This window comes from Desmodus rotundus, chromosome 4, assembly GCF_022682495.2.
Source record: "Desmodus rotundus isolate HL8 chromosome 4, HLdesRot8A.1, whole genome shotgun sequence".
In the NCBI taxonomy this organism is placed as follows: Eukaryota; Metazoa; Chordata; class Mammalia; order Chiroptera; family Phyllostomidae; genus Desmodus; species Desmodus rotundus.
Genome location: NC_071390.1, coordinates 8,457,499 through 8,480,844, shown reverse-complemented (window position 1 = coordinate 8,480,844; position 23,346 = coordinate 8,457,499). Strand labels below are relative to the sequence as shown.

Here is a 23,346-nt window from a genome sequence, read left to right as displayed (position 1 = left end):
AGGCCCCGCGCCGCGAGCGCCGAGACAGTAGGCGCGGCCCGATCTGACGCTTGCGCAGTGCGGCCGCCCGAGCCTGCTAGTACCACACCCCCGGGAGGGACGGAGGGGAGGCAGAAGCATCCGAGGCATTAAAGCATCCGAGGGAGCCGGAGGGGAGGAGAATGGAGTGACAGAGAAACGCGGAGGGTGGGGGGTGGGGGGGAGACTGTTGAGGGAGGGGGGAGGGGGGACACAGAGGGAGGAAGAAGCGGCGGCGTCGGCTCCTCTTTGCAGAGGGGGAAAACTCTGAGGGATAGGAGCAGGAATAATGCGGTAGGAAAGGCGGGATCCCGGCTCCCGGCTCCGGCAGCAGCGGCGTTAGCCCGAGCAGCGGCAGCAGCAGCGGCAGCACCCCCAGGCGCTGACAGCCCCGCCGGCCGGCTCCCTCGCTGACCGCCGACTGTCAATGGAGCTGGAAAACATCGTGGCCAACACGGTCTTGTTGAAAGCCAGGGAAGGTAAGAGGCAGGGCTGGTGCGCGCCGGGCTCATTCGCCGCGGGCCAGGGTGCGGGTGTCGGGCGGCGTGTGTGCTGGGGCGTGTGTGTGCTGGGTGCCCGCAGCGAGTTGGTCGCGTGCAGGACCCCTCTGAGAGCTACTCTGCAAAGGCTTCAGGGTTCCTGCCCTTGGGCTCAGATAATCTGGACTTGGGCAGAGAAGGAGAAGCATCGAGGTCGCAGGGGTTAGGATGCTAAAATACCCCCTGATTTCCTGCTCTAACCTTACAGACATCGCGGCAGCTGTTGAAAAGGGCACTTGGAGAAGCATTCATTCAGGAAGAGAGAGGCAAGCATGAAACATGCAAATAACATAGCTTTTCGAGTCTGCCCGGGATGTTTCTATGAGTGTGAATTTGTGTGTGCGTTCGTGCGTGTGTGTGGTGTGTGGTGTGTGTGTGTGTGTGTGTGTTGGGGGGGTTGGAATTGGCAGGAGCCAAGTCTTTGCTTGCGCAGGCTGAGTTGATACAGGCTCTTGCTGGAAACCATCCGCTGGGAATGTTTCTTAGGGAAATCCCGTCGTGTGGAAGGAAGCCTTTTAAAGGCAAAGTAAGATGTTGAGGAATTAGCCTGTTCCTAGAATAACGAGAGGATGGCTGTACAAATCACCTAGAAAATAAATCAGGATTTCAGAGGTGGTTTTCTTTCCCTTTTTTTTTTTCCGGGAGGGGGGCTGGGGGGCGGTAACTGAATTGTTTGATTTTTGGCTCAGTTAAGAAAAGAAAGGTAAGTGTGCCGGTGCTTAAATGCGTTTTGGGTGCAAATCAGTACATTTCCTGCATTTAGCTTGCAGGAAGTATCTAAATGGAGTGGGTAAGACCCTAAAGTCAAAGCTATAAACACACGTTTTGTAGCTTCCTAGATATGGGGGGAAAAGTGGCCCAGAAACTCAGATGGTTCCTGAAATAATTGTGTGCCTGTAAACATACATATTTAGGGACACCTGGAATTTATGTAACATCTCTTTTGCCAAGACTTGAGCTCTGGCATGCAGCCTTTTTATTAAGCGGGGAAGTGGTTTTTCCTTTTCATGGGAGGAGGCTTCATTTGACCCCCAAGGTAAGAAGGCAGCCTGAGCAAGGTCTTGACTTCAGAAGGATACTCCGGGAGCAGCCCACGAACATGCCATACCTACTTCTTAATATTTTCATTCACCCACTTCGATGAATGAAGGAAGAATTTTTGGCCAGCAATAAAACGACTTGTGTTTATCCAGCCGGTTCCATCACCTTGTGGCTCTGTTACCCGCTGTGCGGGCTGGGTGATGCACAGCCCAGCCTTTCTACCCAGCGTTCACGTCGTAATTTGGTCGTCACTTGTCGCTCTAAAGCAGCCTAAAGCAGCTGCCTGGAAGGTTTGCTTTGAAAACCCCAGCAGGGTTTAAAATATGCAGGTCTTCCCCCCCCCCCCCCCCCCCCACTGCCCAGCTTTGGTGTGAGAACAGATTTGGAGGAGAGGTGCTACTTGGCAACTTCAGGTTCTAAGGCCTGATTTTTTTTCTTTTTGCCTAATCGAAATTATAGCGAGAGGGACAAAGGTGAGGGCCAGTGGGCTCTCCTCTGTACTGGGCAGTTCGTCCTGAGGGGGAAGAAGCCGGGCAGGGGGTGGGGTTGGGGTTTGGGGGACAGCCGGCCCGCTCCCCCTCGCGCCCCTCTCAGTCTTTGCAGCCGCCACCTAGTGCTGGGATTTGGTTGTACATCTCAAGGCTCGGGGCTGGGAAAGTTTGTCTCCCTCCCTACGTTCTGAGATTAATTCTTGGGAAATCACTGGATAGGATGGTGCTGGAGGTTTTGTAAGGTCCCCTGGTTTCTCTAGTTGTCCGGGGAATTCTGCTCCCGAGGTTTGCTGCTCCACACGTTCCTTTGCCTGGGGCACGCTTTTTCCTTTCCTTCTCGATTGGTTGCTTCTTTTAAAATGTTTTGCTTGGAGTTCTCCCTCAAATTGGTCTCCCTAGATTTTTTTTTTTCACTGAAATGAATTCACCGCCTGATATTTTGATTTGTTGGGTTAACAACAACAAAAATAATAATAATTTCAGAACCTGAGGGAAGGAAGAGCCTGCAGACAGGAGGTTTATGTGGAGTGACGGAATTACAGTGATTAAAAGCACTCAATAATGTGCCTTACACTTCCTTGTCCTTTTAGAGCCTTTTCAATTTCTCTTTGGGAGTTTGGCGGTCATCTCCTGGTGAGAAAGTAGCTCTTGACGATGCCTTTGAAATGGAAAGTGTCTTGCCTGGAAGGAAATGGAGAGACTTGACACATGAATGAGAGAAATTAATCACTTACATAGAAACTTCATTTTTAAATTTGCGTTTCTCCCCTTCTTTCTCTCTTTTGTATAAGCAGAACGCATGATTTTAAGTGTTCCCATTCTCTCCTTGCTGTATCTTTATTAAAAATTTGAGCACATATTCTAATTAGTGTGGAAGCTTGTAGAAATAAAAGCAGTTTATTTTTTTCTTTCTCAGTGCTCATATATTTGAAGTCATTCTTTTAAATTAAGTAATTCTGCAAATAGTTATATTATCCAGGAGTGAAAGTTCTAATTAGTTTAGTGAAATATCTGATGTATTTATAGTATCTTAAAAAAAAAACCTGTGTTGTTTGGAATATTTAAAAGTACTTCTTATGTGAAGATTCTTGTGAATGGTTACAGATGAGAAATATAGTTGGTGAATGTGAAATTCAATTTAGGTCACTTAACAAAATATATTGTAAACAATCTGAAATGTTGCTTTCAAGTAAAAGTCACGTTTATTCCAAACAATAGAGAAACAGCCCTTGAAGAAAGACAGACACACTTTGCAAATGCTATAGAGGAATTTGTAGTTGTATCCATGTTGGTGGATAATTTGGGGGGGGGTATCTTTTGATTTTATTATGCATTCTGAAAGGCAGACGACTTTTAAATTCATTGTAAATTCAGATTCTTACCATGATAAAACATGTATAAAGTGAAAAACATGAATATAACAATGAAATAGAAAAATCTATAAGCATATTAGAGTAAAAATGATTCATTGTTAGTAGTTAGAAAACATAGCAAGCAAATTGCACCTTTTTGACAGTTGTTTTGAAATAAGAAAATCTTAAACCACCCAAATGTATTCTGTTTATTTATCTTGGTCTCATGAGAAAACATCAATTTGGTCACTCTTAGGAACTTTAGATGACTCTCTAAAAAGTGGTTAAGGAAAAAAAGGGAGGAGTTGGGACTGAATTCCTGCCACTTTGTGGAGATGGGCGAAGTGATTAAGCTCAGACCAGCTCTGTCTACCTACTTACTCACCTTTCAGAATCTCAGGGAACTGGCAAGCAAGCCAGTGTTGAAAGAATAGCAGTGAGAGAGCGTTTGCAGAGTGCCTTTTGTGTGTTTCTTCTGTCGCTGTTGCAGTGGAAGTTTTGGTGTTTTTCTCATATTTTAGATCTGTGGCCTCACTCTCGAGGGAACAGAGGTGGGAAGAAATTTTGCAGGGACCCACCTTTCTCCACAGGCCTGCAGTCATCACATCCGATCAATAAAGATGACTGAGGGAACGTTGATCCCTCAGTTTCCTGAGCATGGTTCTAGCAGACACTGAGTACAGGAACGGAGCCGTCGGAAACAGAATGACTTTGCCATTGGTCACAATTGCTGAAAACCAGAGTACGCGAGAACCATTCCCTCACATAACTGGGTGACTTGTTGGCTTGGCTCTTCCTGGTGGTTAAGGTTGAGGACCTGAGCAGAGGTGAAGCTGGGGGCTGGCAGAGGCCGTGGTGGGGGGGGAGCGGTGAACCCGCTTCTAGCCGGTGAGAGGCAGGCAGGCCTTACTTGGACAGAATTAGCACTCCACGGCAGGGCTGAAAGCCAAGACCTCCCCCCTCCCTTTCCCTCGCACCCCAAGTTCATGATGATGAGCGCAGCCCAGTAACAGCTTTCCTCCTGGCATAGGCAGCTCAGGGTGTGGAAGGACTCCCTGGCCTGTGAAGTGCAATGCTGTTCAATGCAACCGCCTTGTATTTGCTCTAAGTTTCTTTTCCATGCTGACAAGTCAGAGGTAGAGAAACCAAAAGCGGTGTTTTCAGAAGGCCTTGCTCTCTTACAGAAAGATTTCAAGTGATGATTTTAATGAATCTAGCTGCCTGTTTTTACAAGCATCAGTTAAATGCCCACAAGACTCTCATCTTTCAAGAGCTTAGCTGCTTCTTGTCAGATTTTTAACTTCAAAAAAGCTTTATTCTTGCAGTGCCCCAACGAATTCTTGTTTAAATTATGTCTTCAGAAGCTGCCACTATTGTGGTGGCCTGCTAAATGGTACCTTTAGGGTCTAGGCTGTACACTTTCATAATGTCCAAGTGAATTTCAGGAAAGAGTTGAACGTACGACCAAATTCACCTTTACCAAGGGCTGTTCACCCCATACCCGGGGACTTCCAGTGTCCTCAGGAAACCATCCGGACTGCAGGCAGTATTGAAAGTTCATATTTGTTGCCAATACATCTGTGGCTTAAGGTGAAGTATTATGATATCTAGATACTTTTGAAATAAAAAAAAAGTCTTGTGGTTACAAAAAGATATTGCTGCCATAGCTCATGCAACTCAAAGGTGAAAAGAACAGAAAGTGACTACAGATAGGTGGCACGCAGAAAAGGAAACTAGGAGTTTCTTCAGTCTGACTGCCCTGAGCCCCCACACCTGACATCAGAATAGAAGAGTGGAGATGAGGGTTTTAAGATGTGATTTTTAAATGATTAACATGGATTATATGGGCTTAAATAATAGGAGTGATTTCTACTTTAAAACACATCCTGCTATATTTCAGTGAAATATTTTAGTTAAGAGCATCATAAATATTGGAAAGGTTTTGATCAATAAATCAAACTTGTTTAAATTTTATCTTTTTTAGGGTAAAAACATATTGTTCCATTTAGTACTATCTAAACTCGGGGTGGGGGGGAAGCACTCCATTTTGCTAAATCATGCTACCTTTTAAAGAGAAAGCAGCTACTTCCTGACTAGACCCTGTGTCCCCACGCCCCCTCAATTTCTCATTTTGAGAAAACTGTTCTTACATTATCTTCTGCAATTTTTGCAAGGGTAAAATCATTCATTCACTCATTCACCACTGATTGTTGAAGGACCCTGTGGGATGTGACATTTTGGATGTCAGCCTCGGGAAGATGCAGCTAAAGGTGGGTGAAGAGATGGAATCGGGCATCATTATATTCTTAGGCTTTTAACTGGTAAATATGATATGAGTCAAACCAGATTCCCCCCCGCCCTCCCCCCCAACCAGCTAAAGCTGACTGTGGTTTGACCTGCTCAGCTGGGTACACGGTAGTGACTCTGTTCCACCAAGAACTTGGACAGTAACCTGCAGGACCAAAATATGATTTATGGATAATTCAAGGGTCGTACTTGAGGGATAGGCCCGAATCTGGAAGACAACTGCTAATCTTCCAAGACATTGTGTTTTCACAAGTCACTTCCTACAAATGGAAACTATGAAAAACAATGACAAGAAGACCCTTTGGTTGGAACGACAAGATCCGAGAGGAAGCTGGGTTGCAGTGGTACCTTCTGGGCAGAGCTTTGGTGCCTTTTGGGGGGTAGCGTCCTGGATGGGGTTGATGGGCCACAGTTCTAGAGTAAAGGTGGTGGAGGCCACCTTTTTCTCTGGCTTTTTGTTGGGATGGGTTTGGGCATGTCCTCTGATGTAGCCAGTGACTGGCAATGTCCTGAAAAAGTTAAAGGCCTTTACTTCTCTAAAGGTGTGCCATCTGCCCAACACAGTAGCTTGTAGCTGCATGTGGCTATTTACATGTAAGTTAATTAGAATTGCAAATTCAGTTCCTTAAGCGCGTGAACCACATTTGAAGGGCTCAGTAGTCCCATGAGGCCAGTGGCTACCGTGTTGGACGGTCCAGATATAGAATGTTCTCAGCACTGTGGAAAGTTCATTTGGACAGAGCTGCCCTGGAGTTCTACACATCGAATTAAATGAGTGTGGTAACCCCGTAACTTCCTAAATGATGATTGGGGGAAGGTTAAGGAGAGGAAGTAAGGTAAATGTTGCAGGGGGCAGGGAGCGGGGGGGGGGGGGGGGGGGGGGGGGGGGGATAGCAAGGGCTTGGGCCGAGTCTGGGGGGTCGGGGATTAGGACTGACTCCAGAGAATAATTTAGCTCGGGACAATAGTAGTTATTGGAGGTGGTGGTGAGCCACCCTTATTTCCTTTCCTTTTTTTCATATCTTGTTGGGAAATTTGCCTAGATTGAGCAACTGGCTTTCCTGATTCAAATTAAGTGCATATTGCAGATACATACAGAGCCCCATGTTCCTTCTTGAAACTCCTGGTATGAGGATATTCTATATCAATCTTTTCATTAAGAATAAAATTAAGTTGTGTGTGCAGTAAATAAATATACAGAAAAAAAGGAAAATAATTACCTCTTTCCATGGACTTAGAAAAGGCATTCCAAAGTGAGGGTGAAAATAGGTAAAACAATTATAAGTGCTTGCATTTTTTTTGAACAGGACAGACTGAAATAAGATCACAAGAAAGATGTAAAAAACACACTGTTCTTGTACTCACTTTAAAAACTGTTTCCTAAGAGATTTGCAACATTTTAACACAGCCCATTTAGAGCACTCTTAGAAAGCAACATTAGCATTTGAAACAATAAAACAGCTAGTTGCTGTTTCTTTGGAGTCTAAAGCAGGGACTCTATTTGAAATTGTGCCAAAGGGTCAACTGGTAACATCTTTCTGACAGAAGTCAGTAATAAATTAGTCTTTTCCATAGGGCCTGCCTTGTGTCTAGGAATTTGTAATCTGTGGATTATCAATATATATTTTTTGGAGGTCACAATTAAATGAACCTCAAAGGACAACTTTGGGGGTCTCTGCAGAAAGCAAAAGAAACTGAGATAAACAGATAAGAGCACTTCTGTGACATGGAGAAGCAGGGGCCCACAGGCCTGCCAGCACCTCGATGCCCCAAGCCTTCTCAGCCAGCCTACAAATCTGTCCTCCACTTTCCAAGCTAGAGGTTTCCCTGCTTTAGCAGATGGGGAAACTGAGACAAAAGAGAGTCACTGCTAAGGTGACTTGAATTGTGGGCTTCTGTGGAGCACCCTCCAGAGTCCTTCAAATGTTCAAAAACAAGTCTTTCCTCTCCCTTGTAATATTGTAAGCCAAACACCAAACTCCTGTCTCGGGGTGGTATAGTTTCTAAAGGTAAACCCCCTTGAGATTGCAACCATGTACGATAAAGGTGGTCTCTGTCAGATTTCCTGGAGAAAGGGGCCAGGCAGGAATATAACTTTCCTTCCAGACCCTGCTTTCAGCTAAGTGCCAATTTGAGAGCAATTGGATGAAGTATTCCTGGCACGTCGTGACTGACTGACGGGCCAATCCTCCTAGTAGGTGTTTCCACTTTAGGAGTAGCACTGCTAATCAGCTCAGATGAATCCATGATTGAGGGGAGGAGGAGGTATGTGTATACCATACACCTGTGCCTGCATGTGTGTGTGTGTGTGCGCATACAGGGCTATGATCCTTCCTGGAGCCTCATGTACCTTCTACCCACATTCCCCTGTCCCTCCCAGCACACACCAACTTGTCAAAAGAGCAAGGCCAGCCTCTTGGCGTTCTTCCTAATAGCATGGCCTGCAGAGAATCTCAAGAAGCCAAAGAATTGCCCCTGAGGGCCAGGTGTTAAACCACATGGCTGGTGGTGGGGACATGTCACTGGCTGTGGCCTAACCACCTATCCTTGTCAGAGCCAACGCATGGGCACTGGGCAGGCTGGCACCTGCTGGCACGGGTTTACCTATGCAGGTCACCTCTGCCCCAAGGCCTCCTTCCCTGGGGGCTTGCTACCCCTTGGGAAATTCTTGCCCTCAAACGCCTCTGCCTGAGGGTGACACCTTAGGTGTATGCTAATGTCTCTGCAGCTTTCTTTACCTAAAAATGTAGGGGCTGGGGTGGGAGAGGTGGGGAGAGGCCCACCAGAGCAATGGCTCTGCCAGATTGCAGGGTGTCCCCTCCATCTCCTAAAGAGGGTGTGTGAAGCGGCCTCTCCCCCCAGAAAAGTGCTCCCTGGGTAAACCCCTTTCTTTTTTTCAGTGACCTTATGGATGTTTGCATTTAGAAACTGTATCAGTGTGTGTGTGTGTGTGTGTGTGTGTGTGTGTGTGAAAGAGAGAGAGGGAGAGAGAGAGAGATAGGAGGCAAGAGAGTCTTAAGGACCATGGACTTCCTTGGGGGCCGCTGTCAAACTTGAGATGCTGAAGAGGAGGCTGTGTGATGTCGTCACCTGGTAATGAGGGGACAGGAAGTCAAGTCTTTGATCTCCTGCAGAGAAGGTGAAGCTCTGAACTTAACCACTTCTGGAAGGAAGGGGGGCAAAGGATAGAACTAACCCAATGACAGGCTAGAGGAGCCAGCCAGCGAAATTGGTCTGCATACCCGATTGGAAAATGGAACGCCACCATGGTGTGGCGTGGGTCTCAGCACTTGTGAAATGGAAACAAGCTGGAGGAGGGTCAGCGAATGGCCCGTGAAAACAGCCTTATAACAGCTCATGCAGACACGTGCTCTGCCTCAACTTAGTGTCTGTTCATGCACTCAGAAAGAGCGCCCCGTGAGAAGGAGCTCCAGCTCCTTTCTGTAGGAGAAACAGCATGTGGGCGTGTGGACAAAGAGTTGGGCTGCTGACTTGAATGGCAAAGGGTGTCTCAAGACCCAACTTTTCTTAAGTCCCGTTGAGTCACAGATGAGGAAGGGTATCTGTCAGAAGAATGGAACATAGTAGGTGTTCAACAAACATTTCCAGAAATGATTGACTCATGCTACCTCTAAGTTATGTGGGGGGCAGAGAAAGTATGATTCTCGAGAAATGGTCTTGATGTCACAGTAGATGGTAAATTAGATGATTCAACATGGCTAAGAACGATGAACTAAGGCTATAGGGCAAATTGGAAAATGTTTTCCAAATGTTTATCTTAACTGCAAAAAATGTCTGGCAGACTCCCCCACCTCCATCCCCAATTTGGAAGTGGTTTGTTTTACTTGTTTTAGAAGAAGTAAATATTTGCATTAGACCAAACATTTGGGGCAAACAGTTCTCCCCAATTCTGAGGCTGTGTGTGGGTCGGAGGAGATGTTTGATGCCGCAACACTCATACCTTTTTCTGCTAAACCTAAGGTAGCTTAGGCCACAATTTCATGTGCTGTTCACGGCACTCCTAGGACAAGGCTGAGAAAGTGGAAAGAAAAAAGGAAGCCAAACCAATGATCCTTCCAGACCTAGGAAGGGCTGATGACCTGGCCTTTGAAGGATGCAATCGTTACAGAAAAATTGCCTTTCTGTTCATGGGCAAAAAGGCTGGATCCAATTAAGACAAAGAAAACGTATGTTAACTCGGAGAAGAAATTTCTAAACAGCCAATTCTGTAATCCTCTCTGAAGAGGAAGAGGCCGACATGACTGGGCTTTATGGCTGCTGCCAAACCCTGTGATATATAATAATTAGTAACCACTGGTTATTTCACCGCACACTCATTTTCCAAACCACTAACCATCGCTTGGGACGGAATGCACTGGGCCTAGATATTTGCCCCAGATGTCTTCCCATCAGTAGTATCCAATTAGAGGGATTTTAAAAATTAAAGCTTAATTCTCTATAACATATAGCGGAATAAAAATTTAAAAAGGACCAACCTGATTTCCTCAGTGGTTCCTGGGTTACCAAGGTGAGGGTTAGTCTTTGGGTACACTTCAAGTACACTTCTCAGTTTACATTTTTGTAACTATTGGGTGACTAATTGTTTTATATCATGGTGCCTGGTATTCTCGCTGGTCTCTTTGGCAGCTTACAAACATTTCAGGAATGACTGTGAGGGGGCTGAGGATTTGAGGCCTATTCAGAGTCAAGTTCTTCCTGGGCAAGCACTAGAAGTGAACCTGTGTCTGCTTATAATTTTATTCACCCAGGGTGGGCCTTTACGCTCTAAATATCTGCTTTAAATACGAGAACTTGGGGGTTTCATGGAAGCGAAATTCTAATGGGAATAGCCCTGCATTGGCTTTGCGTCTTCCCCAGTGTCGTAAAGCCAGCATTTAGTTAGTGCTTACTGTACACTTGGCACCACACTAGGTGCTGAAAGGAGGATTCAGTACGCAGTGGTGTCTCCTGTCCTTTTTCTAAAGAATCATTTAAAAAGCATATGTCCTTTGCGTCCATTGTTTTATGTGATCTGCAGAGAACCAAACACTCCTGTGAGGCATGTGTGATGCTCCCCTAGTCTTAGAGATGAAGAATTGGATAGTCAGAGGTTAATGGCTCACCCACAAGCACCCTGCTAGTTCCAGAGCCTGGACCCTGGGCCAGGCTTCTGCATGTGACACGCTTTTCTCCGTCACAGCAACTTCCCTCAGTCATCTTACCAGCTATTGGGAATGTCAGTAATAGCATAGGTGAGACATTGGAAGAAGAATCGAGTGTACAGCTGTGAGTCACAATTAAATAGGAGTCATTCTAACGTTTAAGACAGAAAGAAATCTGCACAGACAATGCTTGCTAAAGAACGTTCGAACAACAATGTGAAACATCAAGAAGAAAGTCAAACATCTCGCTCTCCTCCCATGGGCTCTGCAGCCAGCTTCAGCCCCCAGAGATCATTGCCGGCAGCATTTGGGTGGGCGTTTTCCCCGATTTCTATGGATATGCGTGTGTGACTGTACAGAGCACTTTGCACACATGGGACTGTAGTCTTCACGCTGTTCTGTGGCTGCTTTCAGTCAACAGTGTGTTGTAGAGCCTTCCTGTATCTGTGTTTATAGTTTCCCATGAAATGAATGGATGTCAGGAAAAACTGTGAAAGACTTCGGAAATGCAGAGTCGGCGCAGCGGAATGCTGGGTGCCTTCCAGCAGACCCTGAGGGGTGGTTCTGAAGGGGTCTGTGTCTCCGATGGTGTTACACTAGTTTAATAATAAACTTAACCAAACCCTATATAGTGAGCCACTTAGGGCTTCTAATTTTTAAATGTAAACAGTATAGGAATATGCTACCCATTGTGTAACATCTTTATACATTTGTTTAAAGACTTTTTGTTTGTTTGTTCTTTTTCCCAGTGGTGGTATCTGTTTAATAGCATTCTCCCCTTTCCCCTGTCTCCTCCCTTTGGGAAGATTAGTGATAATTTCTGAAATGGAGTTGCCACCCCTAGGGATGAATAAGGTATATTATCTTATGAGAAAGGCACATGAGCCCTGGCTGGTGTGGCTCAGTGGATTGAGTGCCGGCCTGTAAACCAAAGGGTCGCTGGTTCGATTCCCAGTCAGGGCACAGGCCTGGGTTGTGGGCCAGGTCCCCAGTGGGGGGTGAGCAAGAGACAACCACACATTGATGTTTCTCTCCTTCTCCTTCTCCTTCCCTTCCCCTCTCTCTAAAAATAAATAAGTAAATAAAATCTTTTTAAAAAAGAGAAAGGCACATGATACACATGAGGACATATGATGTGACATTTTTGAAACCTTTGGGCTTTGAACCCCCTCCACCCCCCACTAGTGTTTAGTCATCTTTTGTATGATATTCAAAGCTTCGGTTAGGGAAATCAGGTTCAGTCAAAGGTTTTATTTGGCAATGACATTGTGATTGCCCCTGGGGTTTGAATGTGTAAGTAGGCAGTGAACACAAGCACAGACAGCAAGCCCGCAGCTTTGGAAAGGTGGCCCCACGTTCTTGCCTCTGGTCGTCACTGCAGCCCAGACCTGGCAGCTACATTTATTGTTATTTCAGCTTCAGAAAGAAAGAAATCACGCTTGGAGAGGTGAAATGCTTCTCCAAGGACACCAGTAAGAAACTGCTCCCCCGTCCTCCTCCAGCGCTGACCCGTGGTGTCTTTTCTCACGTGGGAGGACTTCCCTGTTTGGTTGTACAGTGTGCAGGTCTAGGGAGGCCCAGCCCACCTCAGGGGAATGGTAGATTTGTAAATGTGTCTTGGGGAAGGGATGCCCTTTCCTAAACCTCTCAGGGGTGCTGCATGTGCTGCTGGTGGTTTTATGTCCTGTCTTTGGCTCCTGACATTTTTTTTTTACATGTTGACTTAAAATTGTTTTTTAAGTTGATTTGAGAGAGAGAGAGAGAGAGAAACATCAACGTGAGAGAGAAACATCAATCCGTTGCCTCCTGTACACACCCTGACCAGGGCTCAAACCTGTAACGGAGGTAAGTGCCCTGACTGGGAATCAAACCGGAAACCTTTTGGTTTATGGGCTGATGCTGCAACCAAATGAGCCACCTGGCCAGAGCCTGCTCCCGTCTTTTATCTGGCACATTTTCCTCTGGAGTTCTGTGGGTTCTTCCTTTGGTGACTGCTTTAAAAATAATAATAATAATTGATTATAGAGAGAGGAACGGATGTGGAGGGAGAGAGAGAAAGAAGGTGAGAGTTGTTCCACTTATTGATGCATTCATTGGTTGATTCTTGCATGTGCCTTGACCGGGAATTGAACCTGCAACCTTGTTGCATCAGGACGATGCTCTAACCAACTGAGCTACCCAGCCAGGGTGGTAACTGCTTTGACTGAAGTTTTGCATTTGATTTACCTACGTGAGGGTTGTCTGAGTCCCACCTTGAGAATCAATAGTGCAAATAAAAACAGTGCAGCACACAACAGGTCCTGCTGCCCTGCTCCAGCTCCCTCTGAGAGAAGCTGGGCAGGAGGGCATAGTTCAGAGGCTGGGGGCTTCAGTGCTTTTGCAAGTGCTGGAGGAGGGTGTGGCATTTTCTTCCTGGAAGCGTTTGTAGCTTGTTGGCTTACACTCCGGTGGCTCACAGCTGCCTGGAAGCAGCAGAGAGACCAGACAGAGAAAGGCTGCCCGTTAATTGTATGATTAGTCTGAACATGGCCGTGGGCTCACTGTCATCTCAGCATGCAGGAAGGAGCTCCGCCACCCCAAAGCCAGCTCCTTCTCCACAGGAGGAGTCCCAGGACCATAGGAAGCCCACGTGGGCAGCAGAGTTCAGGGCTGGAGCAGAAGCAGTCCTTAAAGCAGGACCTGTCCCAGGCCTGGATTTTCCTCCGGGCCCTTCAGCAGCTCTCTCACTGGTTCCCAGGCTGCATTTGTTTCCTAGGGTACCGAGGGCTGCAAAGTGCCACCAGATGGGCAGCTTAGAACCACAGAATTTATCGTCTCCCAGTTCTGGGAGCCAGAACTCCAAAATCAAGTGTGGGCAGGCTACGCTTCCTCCGAAGGTGCCGGGAAGTATCTGCCCCAGGCCCCTATCCTGGCTTCTGGTGGCATCGGGTGTTCCTTGGCTCACAGATGGCTGTCTACTCCCTACGTCTCTTCACACAGCCTTCCCTCTGTACCTGTCTGTCTCTGTGTCCAAATTTCCCCCTTTTTGGACACAGTTGTATTGGATTAGGGTGCACCCTAATGACCTCATTTTAACTGAATCATCTCTGTGAAGACCCTACTTCCAAATAATGTCCCATTCCGAGCTTCTGGGGGTTAGGGCTTCAGCGTAATCATACTTCGGGGGACACAATTTAACTAACTCACAACGTGAGGCCCTGGACATGATGTTCTGAATCAGAAGCTCATGGGTAGCATCCAGAACTCTGTTTTATTGTAAAAATGCCTCAGGATCAGCCAAGCATGGGAACCGCTGCTCTGAAGTTTTTCTGACTCTCTTCTGAGGATCTTGGAGACGCCGCTCCAACCTGGCTCCCCAAACAGGACCCTCTGCAGCCTCCCTGGTGGTGGGTTTCTACCGTCTGCTCAAAGCTTTCTAGTGTTAGGAACTCATTACCCCCTCTCAAGCAGCCCATCCTATTTTGAACTGCTGGATTAAAAAAATAAATTATTAGGCTTCCTGCTTCACCCACGAAGTCACTAACTCCCCAAGGACTGGGATCTTTTTCTTTCCTTGTGTCCCCTGGGGTCTCACTAAATACTGATGGTAAGCCCAGGTCTGCATGCAGGTCAGGCCCAGGCACGCCTGGTGCTGTAGTCGCCCATCAGTCAGGTGCTGGCTCTGCTCTTTGGAGGCCCCCAGAACGCATGCACCACCCTTTGCTGAGGGGGTCCTCCTAATATTAGAATTCTGACAATGGTGGCACCCACTGTAGAACCGAAGCCAGAACCCTGGCCTCCAGATTCCCGGGTCAGGCCAGTGCTTTCACTGCCCATGACATGCAAGTAACAGACATGTTCGGCCTAGGGTTAGCATCTGCCAGCGGATGAGACCGTGGTGTTGCTAACATCTGGCAAAGCTCAAGGACAAAGTTGTTTAACCACTTCACAGAGGTGGGGTCAAAAGGCACCCGTTTTTTTTCTTTTCAAGGTAATACATCTTATCCAGCTGTTAAAGGCACCAAGCCAAGATGTTCTGATTCCAGTGAAAGCTCTATTAATGCTTCTAGTGGAAAGGCTGCGGGGGAAGGGAGAATGTGCCACCATTAGGCACACTGCTTGACCTCTCTGAGCCAAAAATTCTCCTAGCTCTATAAATGTGTGCCCTGGCCCAGGTGATTTCTCGAGCTCCTTTCACCTTTCAGATCTTGAGAATTTGCTGGCGCATTTTCCACTGATAGTAATTCAACTGTGGGTACTTCATATTAAGATCTGATGTTAATTTGAAGAGCAGGCATTACGTATTAAAATGAAAATTTCTCCAAGGAAAGAATTAGAGTGGGGAGGGGTTACAAGTGTAACAGAAACAAACAGGAAAGAACCTCACTGCTGCTAATGTAACTGATGTCTGCAATCTAAGAAAGGCAAATGAATGATTCTAGTATTTTCTTTAGTGGATTATAGAAAGGAAAATTAAATCAAAAGTCAAAAATAAACAGTTTGATTGTTCTGTACTGTATTATCTTAATAAACAGCCTTCCTGGAAAGTTTAAAAATACACAGTGCTCTGTCTGGCCAAAGAAAACAATATCAATATTGTTGAGAAAATGTAAGAATTTTCCATCTAGACATGAGTAAGGGGAAACACTGTCATGTGGACCCAGAGGCATCCCTCAAGGAGTTAGAGATTGACAAGTATCCCCTACTTTTTCAGGCTTGTGGCTGGGGACGGTGTTACCCACAGGGAAGAGGTTGGAGATGGGATGGGCAGTGCCAGCCTTCTTGTGGGTTCCTGGCAAATCCAGACCCACTTCTTCATTCGCCTGCAACTTCACTTGTTTGGTCTAGATGTCCACCTTATCTTGACTGGTGACACAGATGTCACAGTCAAGGATGATGCTAGGCGGACTGGTAATTCTCTCCCGCTTAAGTTTTCTACATCTGGAAGCGGCGAAAGGTGGAGACTGGTGATTTGGATTCTGTCCTTGCTTTGCTGCTACCTTTCTGAGCTCCCAAAGCCAATAACTTAGTCTCTCTGTGTCTTTATCGTCACATAAGGACAATGCCCTAACGATTACAGATACCGTATAAAGAATGTGAATGGAATAAAAAGTCTAGATACAGATACCCAAGTGTATATAAAAAAATTAGTATGTAACAAAGGAAGCATTTCAAATGGATGGGAATATAGATTTGAATGGGGTTGAGGTAACTGGCTAACTAATCCTTGGGAAAGATATAGTGTTAGATTTATTATACTAACTAAAAAATATATAGAGTCACTGAAGATGGAGAGTTTTAAAAATTAAACTATAAACATTCTAGAAGAAAACATAGGTGATTGTTTCTCGAGAGTTTGGGGGTGCAGTCATAAGAAAAAGGTGGATGTATTTGACAGTGCAAAATAAAAAATTCCTCTGAGAAAGGAGATTGTGACTAAAGTAAAAAGTCAGTGACAAGCTGGGAAAGTAGCCTCGATATGTGAGATACTCTCATAAAAATCAATCAGAAAGAAGAAACACCCGGTAGAGAAGTAAGCAAAGAATGTGAAGAGGTAGTTCACAAAAGAAGAAAGACCGGTAAAGAGGATCTATTAATTAGGCAGGAGTCTCGGTTGCAAGCGAAAGAAATTCAGTCTGGACTAGTACAGACAGGAGCACTTGTCTGGGAAGAGTACTCCCAGGGTACCTTGCAAGTCGAAGGGAAGGAGGGAAGTGCAAGGACCAAGATGACCTTGGAACCCCTGTAACTTGGAACTTGAACCTACCAGCATTCTTCATCACCCGCATCTGCGTCTCTCCATCTGTCAACTTCCTGTTTTCTCACTACTTTCTCCATGTGATGGGAAAATATTCATAGTTTCACATCTTATACAGCTTACACCAGTGGAGAGAAGACTGATTTTTTCCCTTCTCAATTCTGATTTGGAAAATCCTGGGTAGCGACCCCCTTTGGTCTGTCTGGTGTCAGTGGGTCACTCTGGAACGATTACCGAAGATTGTAGACATCAACTCTTAGATTCTCAGATTGCAGGTCACAGGGGTGAAGCTAGAAGAACATAGTGGGCCAGTTATAGCCAGAGAGGCTGGGGTAGTAAGTGGGGAGGCTGTTTCTAGGGGAAAAAAGAGGTTATTGATCAGATAGGCAGTAAATAGGGATCACTGCTCATGAAGAGATGCTCGATCTCACTAGTCAACATAACCTTGTATGCAAAATCTTAGATTGGCAAAAATTTAAACATTGATAATCCTTGGTTAAGGAAGTGTGGGTAGCTAAGTTCTTCCAAACATTATATTCACATTGCTGATAGTGTTAATTGATAAGTCTTCCTCAAGGACAGTTTGACAATAGATATATCAAAAGGCTTAAAATTGTGTAACCCTTGGCCTTAGGAATATAATTTCTAAGATTTTACTTGAAGGAAAAATCAGCATACTGGTGATTTGCAGGAGGTTGTTTATAGCGTGTTTATAATAGAGAGAAATTGGAAATAATTTCAGTGACCATAAGTAGAGGATTGACAAAGTGAATTTTGGCATATTCAGATAATGAACTCATATATAGCCATTAGGAATTCTGGCAATCTATTCTTTGACACAGAGAGATGATCATAGCACAGCGAACAGAGGTTAGGAAAGCTTGGATTTTGTACAGGGAGCATATGTTGCACTTAGAATTAGTAAAACAAAAATACTTTTATTTGGTGGGGTGGTGTGCAGATGACAATCTGTACCGTGTAAATGTAAGGCCACTTGATGGGACCATAAAGAAATAAAATCCTTTAAATAAATAAACACGCCAAGCCCTCTGGATTTATCCCTTTTAATGTTTCACAATGGGAAGTCGTAAGATTATTCTAGCCGTCTTGCCTAAATGATTCTTGAAATTTCTCCTTGGACCCCTTTGTTGACTAACTAGCCTGGTCAAGCCTGTGTAATAGATATCTTGGTGTGTCTAGCACATTTTTTGGACTCTGCTAGATGGTGACCTACCTTTGTCTTTTAAGTATGGATTTGAGTTTGGGGAAAAAAGCCTCAATTCCTTTCCTGTCAGGTCAGGTGCATAAAGCAGGAACCCCTCTGGGAGGTGGGGAGTGGAGGACAAGGACCGAGAATGAGACCACACCTAGCTAGTGCTGTGGCTGTGCAGGCACTGTGCGTTTGCTGGAACAGTGACCACCATCATTCGCTTGTTTGTCTTCACGGGACGGTTGGTGGGAAGGGGGCAGTTTGACGCCCGTTAGACAAGTGGGGAGTTGAGGAGGACAGAGACCCTGACTGTCTGGACTCCTGAAGCCAGGGATGTGCCCTGGGGGCTGCGTTCTTGTCAGCTCTGTCTAGGGAACTAATGACCAGCTCATGGCGGGAGTACTGAGGGATGCATGCAGTTGGAGTCCATTTCCCTGGTAGGATTCGAGCACTCTGGGAGTAGAACGCCAGCAGAGGTGTTTCAGGACTGTAAAGATGAAAGAGACCACTCCTCCCTTTCCAGGAGTTCCATTCTAGTTGGGGGAAGGACAGGGGCAAGGCCAACTACATTACAATGAAGTGTATAAGTACATAGTTAGTCTTGATGGGGGGGGTCAGTAAAGGCTTCATAGAGAGGTGCCATTTGAGCTGGGCCATGAAGACTGGTGATTGATAGTGTGAAGCCACTATTAACAGAACCCTTACTGGGCTCCAGGCATTGTGAAGATAGCTTTCTGGAGACGTATTTTTCATTACCATCTGATGAGTTATGTATTGCCATTTGCACGGGACAAATCTGGCAGAGAGGCTAGTGCACTTGTCCGAGGTTGTGCAGCAGGTAAGCGTTGGAGCTTGGATTTGATCAGAAAGCCAGTGTCGTGGGGAAGAATTCCACTGCTGCGGCTCCAGGGCAGAGTGCTGTGGAGACAGGGTCCCTGGCAGTGGGGAGGGTGGAGGCATATGGTGGAGACCGGGTGGACATAGTGCAAGGTGTTGTTTGCCTGGAGCATGGAGTGGGGAAACGGAACAGGGAGGCTGGAGAAGGGGACTGTCATATGGTGAGGTCTCTGAGTGCCAGGCCAAGAAGTTGGGAGCTAAATTTTTAGGCAAAATCGGGCCACTGAGCATTTTTGAGCAGAGGAGGCTGATACTGGCTGAGTGAGAAGGTGCTGGATCTGGCAGCAGAGGCTGTGAGAGTGAATGAGCAGCCGTTCTGAGAAGTATGTGGGAGCAGGCCAGGGTCCTGCCAAAACAGGGGGGCTGGGGTGGGTAGGAGCCTGGGGAGGCCGAATCTATAGTTCCTGGTACCTGATGGGACATGGAGGTGTGTGGAAGAACAAAAGTATTGAGTTTGAACCCAGGTGACACTGCAGGGCAGCTGGGAGGTGCTGCTGGCTCTGGGAAAAGATGTAGCTGTGGGCCTCACCGAGTAGAGGAATGGCCGGCACTGAGCCTCAGAGGCTGCAGAGAGCCTCCAGGTTGGAGTGAGGATCTGGGAGGTGCCTGCGCAGCAGCAGCTGTGAAGAATGTGGGGGCAGACAGCTTGTTATTTTTCCCTGCCAGGATCCATTTCCTCTTACTCTGGCAGCAGCACCCCCAGTTCCTTGGAGTACCACTCTTCCCTCATATTCAGTCCACAAAGTTGGTTGGGGAAGATTTCTTATTGGCTCCATCAGTGAGTATGTGACCTCACCCTGGCCAATCAGAGCACTGCTTCTCTCTTTGACCTCACAGACCTGGTCAGGGATGGGGATGTGATTTATTGTCCAGAAAGGACTGTTCTGATGCTGGTGTTGCCAGGCTGGTGGAAGGGAAGCCTGGCAATGCTGGTTGCCATTGCCACAATCTGTCTGAGAATAACAGCAACATGGGGTAAAGAGACTGAGTCCTCACCACATTGTTTGGTTGTGGCCTCTAGCCATCCTGGGAACCAGATGTAGATCCTCCACCTCTTCCTGTTTAGGTAAAGCCAGACTTGACACTCACAGTGGAGGGTGCTGACTCACTCAGGGTTAGAAGCCGTGTCTTTAGGGGACACCTGCCTTAAAGGGCCCAAGAAGGCAGGCCTGTGGGGTGGGTCGTGGATGGAGAAAAGGTGCCCCAAGTCAAGGAAGGTTGAGTCAGCATTTAGCTCAGACGTTGCCTGAGCACAGAGGCAGGTGCATTTGATGTTTGCCACAAACAATACAATCCCCAACCTGCCTGCCCTCGTGGGACTCCAGTTATAGCAAGAAAAAAATAAAATCAGGAAACAAGTAAACAAACATGCTGGTCACCATGGATATGTGAATCCAAGGTGTTGGAACAATAGCTGTGTGTGAGTCAGGAAGTGGATGCTGCCTGTCTACACAGACCTTAGTTATAGACCAAATCTGTTTCCTTGTGGGAGCCTGGGCATGTCTGTAAGTTCATTATACAGCCAGCTCCTCCCTGAGAGGGTAACACCTCCGATAAGCCTTGGTTTCATCATCGCTGAAATAGTTATAAACTTAGCACAGTGCTTATGCATCATAGGGTACTTTACCGGACATGTTTATCCCAGTTCCACGGATGAGAAAGTGGGGGCTCAGAGAAATTCCTTAACTTGCCTGAGGTCCCAGTTATGAAAGGAACACCCTGGATTTTAACCCAGGCCCCAGCATTGGTGCCCTTTCAATCACCATGTTTTCACTGCGTCACTTTGGTGTTGAAAAAATGTCAGTAAAAGTAGCTAGAACTTACTCTACGTGTCTTATTTCATTGAGTCGCTACCGCAAATCAATGAAGTTGGTACACCTGGTTGACCCCATTTTATAAATGAGGAAACTGAGGCACAGAGGATTTGGGAACTCTGCCCAAGTTCTAGAACCAGTAGGAGGCAGAAATATATTTTGAGGTTATTTTTTCAGATGGATTCAAAATGCTAATGTGCCTTAAATTTAATTGAGGAGCCCAGGACGGGTGATAACTGCAGTTTCTAAGTGCGGTTTTCATGGATTACGATTTCTTCATGTGTAGATTTGTATTAAAGAAACAAATCAGGAGAGTGAACCATGTGGACAGAGAGTAATAGCAAGTGGATTTGTCTATTATCGTTGGAAAACCATATCCTGGATTTTACTAAAATGTAAGTAATTGGAAAATGTTAAAGCCAGAGAGTAAGGCCTAAAAACAAAATCACAACATTAGGGTTATGTTAATTAGCTCCTTGGTGGAGAAGAAACCCCAGTGTACTACTGTTTGTGGGCTGGCTGGATAGTTACAAGTGCTGTGGAGTGGGAGTGTGTGACTTAAAAAAAATTTTTTTTTATGATTTTATTTATCTTTTTAGAGAGAGGAGAAGGGAGGGAGAGAGGGAGAGAAACATCAATGTGTGGTTGCCTCTCACGCACCCCCAACTGGGGACCTGGCCCAAACCCAGGCATGTGCCCTGACTGGGAACCAGCGATCCTTCAGTTTGCAGGCCTGGTACTCAATCCACTGAGCCACAGCGGCCAGGGTGTGGCAATTTTATTTTCATTGAGAGCCCCTTACAAGACACGTTTGGGCTGTTCACCCTCCTCCAAGTTCATGAGTTGGTTCAATAACAAAAAGGATGATCATTTTAATAAGAAGGGGTAGGGACATCTGCTTGAGTAATTTCTGACTTTTTTTCTATTGGAAAATATCCTTAGGGTTATTGTTAGAAACGAAAAGTGGCTCTAGGGACTGGTAGCCTAGAAGCTTCGGGAGGACAGGACTTGTGTCTGTTGCTCTTTGTTGTGTGATTGTACACATTATGTGTTCAATAAACACTTATTGAATGAATGATAAATCCAGTATCCAGATTCTGGTCCATGCCAGGCCCACCCCTTTCCCGGAGGTTCCTTGAGGCCGGCAGATGACCACAGGCTAATGGCAGCCAAGTTCCAGCTCGCTGGAGGCCCAAAGTGCGGCTCTGGAGAGCTAGAGTAGGTAGCCCAGTCTGGGGCCCAAGGGCCTCCTCTCTCCTCAGGCTCAGCCCCAATCTCACCTCCACCACCTTGCCAGAAAGGCAGGGAGTCCCTCTCTCCTAGGACAGGGGAAGATGGAGCCAGAAAATTCAGAAAACGCAGGCAGAAAATTCAGAAGCCTTGGGCCTGCCTGGATGGAAGTTGGCATGAGCCTTGGCCGGTGGTGGCTCTGGGCCTGGCTGCTCCCAGAGGCTGTGGAGTTGGGCACTGCAGTGACCTGCCTGGAGACACCCTGCTTCCACCCTCTGGGACCTCTAGATCACTTCTGGCCTCAAACCCGGGGGAGCTGTCTTAATTAAGAGCTGACGTCTGTGGGTTATTTCAGGTGTGCAGTATACTGTACTAAGTACTAAATGTTCTCCCAGGTTTTTCCCTTTAGGACCTTGATTTCATTGTTTCCCTTTCTGTTACCAAAAAAGTGTTGATATCCCCAACCCCATTCCACAGCTTGGAATGCTTTCTGTCTTAGTCCTTACAGGGATCCTACTAGGAATGAGTTATCATTATCCCCATTTTGCAGTTGAGGAAACTGAGGCTTCAGGAGGGTAAGTAACTTGCCCAGCATTGTGTCTCTTCTCAGTTATTTTCCCAAACTCATAGCTGGGCCCACTCCCCTGCTATGGGTTTGGGAAAGAAAGTACGGGCCTCTGTTTTTTAGGATTATTTATTTGAGTTACTGAGTTTTGCTCCATCACAGGGACCTGTGAGCTAGTTAAGGGCTTTATGCTCAGTTATCTTGTATATTTTTATTGGGAAAAGGCCACCACTCATCATATCTTTCATAAATCTGTTTCAGCCAAGCTGGCTGTGAAGTGAATTTCTGTAACATGAACTCAAGTAAAGTGAATTACAGTAAAGTGAATTTTATTTCCTAATTGTTTCCTTCCTAAAAAATAAGATCATTCCCAGAAAGTGTCCCAGAAGGCTACAGCCTGCAGAGAAGTTGGCCTTTGAGGAATGGGGCCTGGATCTGCCTTTGGCCACATGTCCATCCCCAAGCCTGGCTCCTCCCCACCTCCTATGTAGTGGTGCTGCTGTGCCCAATAGCGCTGGGGCCCTGGGGGGGCACCAGGGCCTGTTTATCATCTAGCCCAGGGGTTGCAAACAGTTTGACACACATGCTGTTTTAAAAATCAGAAAATTCACATGGCCCTGGCCACGTGGCTCCGTTGGTGGGAGTGTTGTCACAGTATGCCAAGGTTGTGGGTTCGATCCCCAGTCAGGGCACATACAAGCATCAGTCAATAAATGCATAAAAAAGTGGAGCAACAAATTGATGTTTCTCTCTCTCCCCCCTTTCCCAGGTCTCTAAAAATCAGTAAAAAGTTCACATAACGTGTCTGACTTAAGACTTCTCTTAGAAAGCTGGAAGTCCTGGCAACATCAGGAAAGACTCTTCTCAGGGCAGCATTTGTCTGTGACTGACCAGGGGTTGTCTATCGGGGTCAGAGTGTCAGGCGCTCCACGTCACCACAGAGTACCCTCCCTTTTCCCCTCACTCTCAGTCAGCCCCCGTTA

At 46.3% G+C, this 23,346-nt stretch overlaps 1 protein-coding gene across 1 annotated transcript in view; it reads left to right on the top strand.

Annotated features, from left to right (window-relative positions):
• Nucleotides 1–216: 216 nt before the first annotated feature.
• Nucleotides 217–23,346, top strand: part of GRK5 (G protein-coupled receptor kinase 5) — a 187,340-nt gene continuing 164,210 nt past the window's right edge. The window contains exon 1 of the mRNA XM_024555551.3: nucleotides 217–497. Within this exon, the coding sequence (XP_024411319.2) occupies nucleotides 446–497 (52 nt within the window). The 5' untranslated portion in view covers nucleotides 217–445. The remainder of the gene's footprint in view (nucleotides 498–23,346) is intronic.